The sequence below is a fragment of the Eulemur rufifrons genome, chromosome 30, assembly GCF_041146395.1.
Source record: "Eulemur rufifrons isolate Redbay chromosome 30, OSU_ERuf_1, whole genome shotgun sequence".
NCBI classification, from domain to species: Eukaryota; Metazoa; Chordata; class Mammalia; order Primates; family Lemuridae; genus Eulemur; species Eulemur rufifrons.
This window is the reverse complement of record NC_091012.1, coordinates 40,126,634-40,137,072: the sequence shown is the minus strand read 5'-3', so window position 1 is coordinate 40,137,072 and position 10,439 is coordinate 40,126,634. Positions and strand designations below refer to the sequence as shown.

Here is a 10,439-nt window from a genome sequence, read left to right as displayed (position 1 = left end):
TTGCTAACTTAAAAAAATAAAAATACACCCCCAAACCCAAGTGTGAACATGTGATAACTGGGACATCCTGAATGTCTTGTATCTATCAAGAATCTTCTTCTAAATGAATTACAACTTTAAGTGCGTTCAAGAAATGGACCTATATCTTAGCTTATGTAATTCAACTCCAACCAAAATGGTAGTCTGCAGTCTCTTCCAATCCAGCTATAAATGAAGTACGTATGACCTTCTTGGATTTATGCTTGAATACAATCTGACAAGTGGCTCAGAAGGCCACTTGTACCTTCACATACTGTCCTAACTTAATAATAATTAAAAAACCAAAATCACCTCCACTTCTCTCCACATAAGGCAACTAAAATAACAGGGACAGATGGACATTTTACCACTTGTTGGGCTTTTTCTTTCAATAAGATAACATGATAAATAAAACCTGCTTCTGTACAGCTATTTAATATTTCAGAAGTACGTACAGTTACATGCCAAGAAAAAGGACCCTGGTTTTCTTGTAAGAAACAAGGTGAGATCATAATTGGAAAAAAAAAACCCACAAACAAAATGAGCAAAAAAACAAACAAACGTACAATAGAGTGAGTGATAAAATCACAAATGCACAACTAACTACAGTTCTGTACCTACACTGTTAGCCACATTTAACACGACTCTAGGGGAGCAGGAACCAACTTAACGCACAAGTCCCTCTTCCTCCCCCAAAACTGAGGGAAAAAAACAAAGTCAGCATTTTTTTAAACCAGTGGCCACATAGTAAAAACTGTACATTGTTGTCCATTCATTGAAAAAGCAAAGTCACTAGAATGATATAAAAGTGATAACCGGTGCGCCTTCTAACTTTTTGATGATGAATACTTTTTCTCAGAGTTTGAGAATTATCTCCACTCTCTCTGCATAACCAGGAACAAGATGCAGAAGACAGCGAGGAGGTAGGGCTGTGCCCCAGGATGGGCACCGGCACTGTCGGCTTTGTCGCTGGCACTCTTCCCGGCGTGGTCCGTGGCGTTGTACTCCAACTTCGGGACGCACCGCAGATTCTCACATCCACTTCCACTTCCTTCTCCACTGTTTTCATCACCTAGTTTTAAAAAAGTGGAATACCGCTTTCATTCCCCTTGTTTTCATGAGGAGGCATGCAAGAACAATTTGCGCTTTTAAAACTGCAAAGCCTTACTGATGTCAAAGAAGTCCACGTCGTTCCCATTGTAAGCATTCTTAATTTTATTGCTCATAACCCGCAGGGCCATGATTTGACGGAGGATCAGTATGTCCTGTTTGCTACTGTCAACCTCGACCTCTGGGTTGTCGATCTGGTTGCTTACTCCATTTCCTGTCACTGCAAACAGGTACCTGGAATGAGAAATGACCCCAGGAAGATGATTAGGAGAGCAAAGAGAATGAGATCATCAAATATATCTGCTAGACGCTAGTAAATTTCCACAGAGCACAATTAAATGGAAGCTCTTCGATTCCTAACGAACACTAATCTGTCCTTTTCCTGGGTGTGTCTTGTTTCTCCAGTTCGCCCATAACCTTTTGGAAAGCTGTCCCCACTGTGGAGGCTGGGGCGGCAAAGTAAAGTACCCTCGGAACGGTAAGTTGTCCACGTTAGTGAGTGCCTTAGGGAGGGACACAGGGCATCGACAGGTCAGAGAATGAGACCTTTTAAGAACTGGTGCTTTATGAGGCCAGGCCATTAAGCAAAGGGCCACAGACATTAAACATTTTTAAAACAATGACACTGTTGGAACAGCCCTGATATGAGAACATAACTACCGTCAATCCTTTGACCCAGTACTCTTGGCAAGTAGCTGGGGACCTTTTCAACATTTCCACTGCAAAGCCCATCCCTGAGAACATCTAGAAGCCTTCCCTCTCGTTGCTGCCTACTGGGTGCGAACTGCTTCCCAGTGCCTCCTCTGAGGACCCAGAGAACCCCCTCTGAAGGTCACCCAGGCATCGAGGAAGGGAGAGACTGCAAATCCACTCGACAGAGCTAACCTGCTTTTGGCTTTTCCGTTCCAGCAGTCATCCTCGTTGCCGTTTCCTGCAGCCATCCTCTCATCGTTGCAAACGCTGCTCGGAAGAGAGGACCAGAACTTCTTGGCCTGTTTTAGTTTCTCCTTGACATCAGTAACCTAATTAAGAAAAAACAAAGACCTCTGTAAAACAACGCAAAACTACCTATGTGAGTGCCTTTTGACCATTTCTAAAGTATCTCCAGAGTGACATGCAATTCGCTGTCAACTTTGGTTGGGAGAGAAAGACACAGATTCTATTTATACTTAGAAGTACAGAACCACTAGAATAAGTTCATAGTTGACATGCAAGCTCTGAAGGAGTTGCCTAGATCCACTGTCCATTCTACCTCCTAATTATGACCACTGTCCGAGGCCCACCAGGTTCTGTCCCCTGGAGACACACTAAGACACAGTCTCTTCTGCTAAGGCTTTTACAGTCAGAATCAAGCTCATATATTATCCACTCTGAAACATACCTGTTATGGCTCTTCTCGTGTCCTCGGGCTCTGTGTTCCCTCCTACTACTGTATTAATACTCTCCTACGCTCTGGTAGCATGTTGCTGTGCATAAAGAAATTTGCCTATATGTATATTTTTGCTCTTCTTTCATCCTAGCATTTACTATATGAGGCCTGTCCGGAAAGTTTCCATTCTTATAATATGAAAATTACATGTTAACAATGGCTGGATACTTTCCGGACAGCCCTTGTCTATCACCTGACGTGAATAAGCCTGGAATGTCTGCTTCTCTGTCATTGCCTCCATATTGTGGCCCTTTGAGAACAAGGACCTGCCTTATTCCTCTGAGCCTCCCTATGCCTAGCACAGTGCTGGGCACATAGTAGATGCTCAGTAAATACACAGTGAAACTAAAGGAAGGCTTTGAGACAAGACTTGTCGCATCACATCCCTTGACTACGTAGGAACTTCCTGAGCTAGAAGGCGAGAGAGGCAGATTTACTGATATCCACATACAATCTGCCTGAAAAGTGACACCTGAAAGACCCAAATTCGTAAGCTTTCCAACGAAAAATTCCTTTTGAGCAAATGTTTTCAGTTCCTTGTAATTGAACACGGCCATTCCTGCCCAAGTGCTCACCAGTCGGTCCAAACTAGTGCCTGCCGCTGTGGTTGGGCGTTCCTCGGGGTGATGCGGTCTGAAGCGAGCATTGAAGGCAATTTCAGAGACGTCACGAGACATTCGTCCGGCTGGGGCGGGCTTGGGGGGTCCACATCCCTGGAAAACCTGCATTGGAGTAAGTGAGGTCACATGAGGGAAGCCAGGCTGCAAGCCAGAGGGCGCCTCCAGCTCTCCTTCCAGCAGCCTGCCTTCATTACCTTCTGGGATACTTGCACACTGTTATCCTGCATGTTCATGATAGCATCAGAAATCTTCACATCGATGGGATCCATGACCGATTCGATGTTGAAAGGACCCTCTAGCCTCTCTGCCACCATCAGCATGGCATCTAATCCGAGGTTTGGGGAAGAACAATACAGCATATAAAGTAAATCATCAGTTTGGCCTTGGGTAATCAGTCATTAGTGTACTATGTTACCCCATATTTCCCGTATGGGGTGGGGAGAAAGCACACATCATAATTACTTCATATTTTTCTATCTATTGCCACTACACCAAACTGTATTTAGTCATCATGTATCAGCAGCTCTCTAAAGTGTGAAATGGCCAGATGAATGCTTTGTTCGACAGCAAGGAAGCCCATCAGCAATCTTCCATCACACTGATCATCCACTCCTTCGTGCGTCAGTGGCTGTCCCTGTAAGGCTCTGAGCTGGCTCCCAGATGCCAAATCCAAGGCTGGAAGCAGAATAACATGCCAGTTCTCCCAGACACTTCCCTAGGACCTTTGCATTTCAGGTTCCATTGACAAGAGTTAAAAACATAAATCAGTTAAAATCCTGGCATACCAATTCTATTCCTTCATTTTTTAAGATAAAACCCCTCAGATCCTTGAGTACACAGTTGGAAAATGCAAATGAAAGCATTCCTGGGAATTCTAATGACTTTTCACGTAATGAAACTCTGAATGATGCAATTTTTGCATTAAGATAAACATCCCATTTCAAATATAAAGGCCTCAATTCATTCGAAACAAAGCATGTACCTCCTTTTTGTCAAGTGAAAAGACAACACAAGACACAGTGCACAAAATTCATGTGCTCACAGTATGTATCTTCACTGATTAGCCTGCAAGTCACTTTCAGACTTTGAGGAATCTAGCATTTTCCAGGAAGCACCGAATCTCTTCAACAAAAGACGCTCTACTTGTTTTCTTGTCATACATGTTCATTGGGATTATGAGGTTTAATATTTTTGCCTAATACCTACTGTACAAAATTAAAAGATCTCGGAAATGAAATCCCCAAATGACAGAAAGGATGCTTCGTTAATGACAAGCAGCGGACTTGTAAGCTTGTGTTTCCCCTTTACATCGCAGTGCTTAATGAATGGCAACAGAAGTTAGACCCACATTATCCACTGCCTTCAGGTAGTGGGCTGGTCTCCACAAGACTGTGTGTTCTTCCCCAAAGAACACCCAGGCCAACTGCAGCCCCAGCTGAGCTTCCACCCGAGCTCTCTAGTGGAAAGGAGTACAGTCATCAGCCTATCAATGAAGCCAAATCTGGTCATCGGCCTTTCACGTTCAACCTAGAACAAATGCTACACAACATTAATGCATGGGGTCATTTCTCTAAACTGTTGTACAATTCTGATGTCACAGACAACAAATAGATTTCCACGAAATTTAATTTTTTTTAAAGTAATAACAAAGTGTCAGATTGCATTGTGGTAAGTGCCAATAAAGTAATGCTTCTGACCTCTAAGTAAAGGCTGACCATTGTAGTAGAGGAGAGAAAAAATGCTTTTGATGAGGTAGCAGAAGGAGACTTTTGTAAACAAGTGGAGCACAATTTAAATGTGTTCATCATTGTCAAATCATCAGGGCTGCCACGTACAGAAAGCACATTCTTTCGTAAGCTGAGAAGAAATCGCTTGTTCCAAATAAAAATATTATGAATAGACAGATAATAAACATCCAAAATGTAGAGGTTTAAACAACAACAACAAAACCCAGCACATTTTGTAACTACGTATTCCCCTAGCGGTGAGGAAAGGCCAGATCACTAGCGTGTTTGTGAAAGACTGAAAGGAAACGTAAACCCCAATTCTTCTGGCTGTTTGGCGTCTTTGTAAGCTCTGAGCCGGCCGGCCATACACAAGGGCCTGGGAATGGAGAGAGAAGCTGGGTCTTTGTTGGGGCCGGTGCCGTGGCGTTGTGTGTTGCACGGCTGAAGAATGTGACTGGAAGAATGTGACTGAGGAGCATTCTGCCTGCAGCCCAGAGCCAAAGCTGCCGCTCACCCCTGGGGGAAGTCATGTTGGCTCTCAATCGGCTCCCCCGTAGCAGCAGCCAACCCTGATAAGAAGCTCCCAGAGAAATCCAAAGCTGGTTGGTTTGGTGTCTTGGTTTTCTTTTGGTTGACGTGAGCCACGGGGCTCTTGTTTGTGGGATAACCCACTGGCTCCTGCCTCCTGCCAGGAACTGGCTGGTGTCCCCGCCAGCAATCCCCATGCTAAATTCCCACTGGCAGCAACATGTGACATTAATAGGGTTGGCTATGAGTCAAATGAGCGCTCACATAGCTACAGTATGTGGCAGAGAACAAGTTGCACCTTAGCATAATTTATGATTCTCTAGAAACTGACTTTTCTGGTGGGGAGGTGGGAGGGGGGGTAAAGAGGTATTTGGTTTATTTCTCAAACTGAACGTTTCATATGATCAGCCCCTTATAAAACTGACTTCCAAGGTGCTTTAGCTATTTGGATCCATCCTGATAAAGAGTGACAAGACTTGGACATTTACTGAAGGGTCACATTTCATGGCAATAGGCAGATGCGGTTAAGAGAGGAAAGGGAGGGCGTGACAACAAGGTGGCAGATTTGGAAAACCCATCCTTAGTCTCTTAAAGGGTCTAGTCCAACTGCATGATTTCAGCGCTCAGGATACTGGCGTTAAGTTGCGCCCCGACCTCCCCCCAGCAACAAAGCATCCCCTTCTGAATAGGGAAAGCGATTCCTTTGCATTGGGCCGCCAATAATCAGAAACCCACATCTTCTGCCTCACGACCTGACTGAAAGAACAAAAGGCAGTTTCCTGACTTAACCCCAAGATCTGGTTTAAAGAAAGGGGGGAAAGCCCTTGACCATTCATTGACTGCAGTCATTTAAAGGGGAAAGAAAAATTCCTTGCAAAGAGAGAGGGAAAAAAAGACAAGGAAAAAAAAAAGAATTTACAGCAGAGGCATGTAAATTGGGACTGAATTCTACAACCACAGTGCAGATTAATTAAACCCTTGTGAAAAATTCATGAAAAAGCACTGGAGATTAACAATGTCTATTACTCTTGGCCGTTTATATCTGCTTATTAGAAATAAAGAATAGTATGCCCATTAAAAATGAAGTTTAGATACAATTATATGCCTCATCCCTCCAAAAAGTATCATTTAAAATAACTGGGGAAAACGGATTTAGAAATCCGATCAATTTCCACTTGGGTTCAATTTTGTTTCTTCAAAGATAACAAATGTAATTTAAAAAATACACAACAACAGCAGCAGCAACGTAAGCCCTCCTTGTTTTAGAGTAAATGATTAAAAACATTAATTAAGCAAGCCAGAGTATGGTTTTGATTTGATATGGACCTACAAACTCTTGGCAAAATATGTAGAAGAATTTGTATTTTAATATAAGGATATGAAGACTTTAGTTCTAGTTTCTGCCAGACATGTTAGAATAACAGAATAGTGCGAGGGACATGGCCCTCTACCCTTCATTCTTCATATGTCTACAGAAAAGTCAGCAAAACTCCATCACTGTCACCATACCTTTGTGTGTGTGTGTGTGTGTGCTGTATGGCAAATTCTACTCCCTTGCATGGAGAAATAGTACATTATAAGGGAAAGTGAAAAGGCTCACCAACTTTCTTTAAAACCCAACTTCGCAAAAGTGAATCGCAAACTTGACATCAGGGTGTGGGCACGAGGTTGGGATTAAAGAGGAAGAGAGAGAAAGGAAAAACAGCAACTTTAGATCTGGAAATGCCCCGGGCTTGCACTTTCATGAGAAATATTTTGAAGCAAGACTTTCTCCTGTGGCTTCATTCTAGGCATGACGCGCCATTTGTGCCCGTGTGTCTTCGCTGGTCTTTTGCCTTCCCTTTCATGGGATTCTGCTTTTCTGGGTGTCGAAGATTTTTTCAGGTCTTCTAGCTTTGAGCTATTTAGGCTACAATTGTGCTGAAGTGCTTAATATTCACATCTTTTTTTTTTCTCTGTGTCAGTGTTCTCAAGAATCTGTTGGAGCCAATTTATTGATGCACTTGCAAACGGAGTTAATATGCTAATTTGCTCTCCTGCAGACTAAAAAGCATTTCCCAACTCTACTCCCCCCAACAAAAAAAAAAACAAAAAACCAACCACACCAGCAAATTGCACGCATGTTCCCATAATGTGGAGAAATAAGTGAAAAATAGGTGCTTATAAAGACACTCAAATTCTGCAATTACGCAAATGTTACTGGGGGATGGGAAAAATGTGAGTTGGTTTTGGTCAGCTGTTAGTATGTGTGTGAGGTCCCATTCACACTTAGCATTAGGAGCCTCAACACTGGTCACTGTTGTTTGGGGACTAATATTTGCACCAAATAGGCATCAAGGTAGCTGATGACTGGACATTGAAATTACCCCTAATTTGTCCTTTCTTCCAAATCATAATTAACCCTCTCAGAAACTGGCCCCTTTACTAACATTGCTGTCTGGGTCCCCGTAATGGTCTCCTACATGGTAATTATCAGGGTAAAAGTCCTCTCCTTTTCACCAGAGCAGTCCAGTGTTGCTAAATCCTCTATGGAAACAGAACCCATAGAGGCCAAGGCGGGAGGATCGCTTGAGGCCAGGAGTTTGAGACCCAGCTTGGGCAATAGCCAGAACCCATCTCTATGAAACAAAACAAAGCAAAACAAAACCAGCTGGGTATGGTGGCACATGCCTCTAGTCCCAGCCACTCGCCTGTAGCCCCGGCTACTCAGGAGGCTGAGGCTGCAGTCAGCTATGATGATGTCACATCACTCTAGCCTGGGCAACAGAGTGAGACTCTGTCTCAAAAAAAATAAATAAATAATAAAAATAAAAAAGGAGCAGAGCCCCTAAATTTCTACAGTCAGACTTCACCTGATCCAAATAACATATGGGTATCTTTCCAGTTTGTAGATGATTTGGTTGCAGGGTAACAGACATAACATTTTAATAGCTACTTTCACAGCTCCATGAGGGCTGTACTATAGCATTTACATGGATACAAGCCTATGACCATAACCAAAATTAACTTGTAGGGGGAAATATCAAAAAGGCACTTTCTTATTATTAAAACTTGGTAGTCGGCCGGGCATGGTGCCTCACGCCTGTAATCCTAGCTCTCTGGGAGGCCGAGGCAGGTGGATCCTTTGAGCTCGGGAGTTCAAGACCAGCCTGAGCAAGAGCAAGACCCCGTCTCTACTGAAAAATAGAAAGAAATTAGATGGACAACTAAAAATATATATATAGAAAAAATTAGCTGGGCATAGTGGCGCATGCCTGTAGTCCCAGCTACTTGGGAGGCTGAGGCAGGAGGATCTCTTGAGCCCAGGAGTTTGAGGTTGCTGTGAGCTAGGCTGATGCCATGGCACTCTAGCCCAGGCAACAGAGTGAGACTCTGTCTAACAAAAAAAAAAAAAAAAAAACACAAAACCACCCCACAACAAAAAAAAAATTTGGTAGTCACTTGTATCTAATGTCTTCAGAAATGGTACCATTAGTTGAAGGGAACACTGGCTTGTAGTGACTTTTTTTTTTTTACTACGCTCAAAGTCTGGCAAACACGAAATAACTAACACTAAAATGAACATAAATTTCATAGCTGTCAATCCCGACATTATTTGTGGTTGCAAGTGGAGCTACCTCCAGCACCACAAATGTATTAATTGCTTGCTCACCTATGAAACTGTTCCACTCCGAATCGACATCCCCTTGGTAGGCCAAACAGCCTCTCATGACGTTCGAGCAGTAGTTGTAACATGGCTTCACAGTCACGAGACCCTGGCAATGGGAGCAGTAGATCATCTTCAACAGGGCGTCGGCACACTGGGCTGTCGGATTTACCTAATGAGTGAGAAGAAAAAAAAAAAAAGCCAGTAGTGGTGGGGCTTAAATAGACACAGAAATTGCAAGTGTACAGGTTGACAGTGAAGGCTTGGCCATGAACGTAATTTAAGAATGAGCTGTGATGGATCACAAGTGGCCAGCCTGGCCTGCCTCCTGAACAGATGAATTAGATCAAGATTAGGTGAAGGGAAGGTGTGTGCTGGGAAGGAGGAGATGGAGGTGGAGATGAACATCGCATGACCTTAAACAGCCAAGGTGTATGTATCTCCCACCCCATAAACTCTCATTCTTCCTCCACCCCATTCCTTCCCAGTCTCTCACTTGCACATATAAATTGATCAATTACTTCAGTCTTTTTACAAATAACTTTCCAGAATGGGCCGTGAGACACAGTAGTGGAGGCTACCCTCATCTGCCCACCATGTTTGCCCTGCTACGGCCTCTACCACCACTGTCTTTGCCAGACTGGAACACAAGCACATCTTCTTCTCAAACACATTGACTAAAAGGCTTCCCTTTGAACCTTAACCCTCTATTCAAGGTTTAGAACAGTATCCAGTGTGTACTCTGTTCTGTGTGTGCCAAGAGCTGAGCAGAAGGCAAAATTAATGTCTTCTACAGGGCAGAATATGAGTAACTTTAAAGGAGGCTTGGGAGCAGTAAAGCATGGAGCGCTCGTGGAACACCTGCTGGAAGAGGTGGGCCTTCAGTTAAATGTTGAAGAAAGGGGTTGGATTTAAGTGATCCAATGAAGGGGGAGCATCCCAAGTAGGGACAACGAAATGAACAAAAGCTGTGAAAACTGTAATGGGCATATCATGGCAGCTCAGAATGGGGTTGGCGGATTGTGGGAAACAAGGTTGGATACAGAGAGGTGTGTGTTGGGCCAGAATTTAGAGGGGCTTGCACACCAGGCAGAAACTGAGACACCATATGGCAGGCCACAGGGGGCCACTAGAAGTTCCTGAGGAAGGGGAGCAGCAAGGATAGAAGCAATGTCAAAGTCAGATTGGGCTGGCTGTCCTCTGCAGAGAAATGGGACTCGGTTTCAGCTGGCTAGTTCTAAAAGGTGGAAGTATCTGGGGCATAGACGAGCTGATTCCATCCTGTCACTCATTTCCATCAAGGCTTAGAAAGGATCACGGCTAGGCATCACATGCTGGCAGCTAACTAAAGCTCCTGTCTT

General features: G+C 43.7%; 1 protein-coding gene across 1 annotated transcript in view; it reads right to left on the bottom strand.

Moving 5' to 3' along the window:
* Window positions 1–872: 872 nt before the first annotated feature.
* The window catches only part of GPC4 (glypican 4), a 100,382-nt gene continuing 90,815 nt past the window's right edge, over window positions 873–10,439 (bottom strand). The window contains exons 4-9 of the mRNA XM_069464387.1: window positions 9,085–9,250; window positions 3,372–3,502; window positions 3,133–3,279; window positions 2,014–2,150; window positions 1,187–1,362; window positions 873–1,090 (exon numbers count right to left, since the gene is read on the bottom strand). Coding sequence (XP_069320488.1) covers window positions 888–1,090; window positions 1,187–1,362; window positions 2,014–2,150; window positions 3,133–3,279; window positions 3,372–3,502; window positions 9,085–9,250 — 960 coding nt within the window. The 3' untranslated portion in view covers window positions 873–887. The remainder of the gene's footprint in view (window positions 1,091–1,186; window positions 1,363–2,013; window positions 2,151–3,132; window positions 3,280–3,371; window positions 3,503–9,084; window positions 9,251–10,439) is intronic.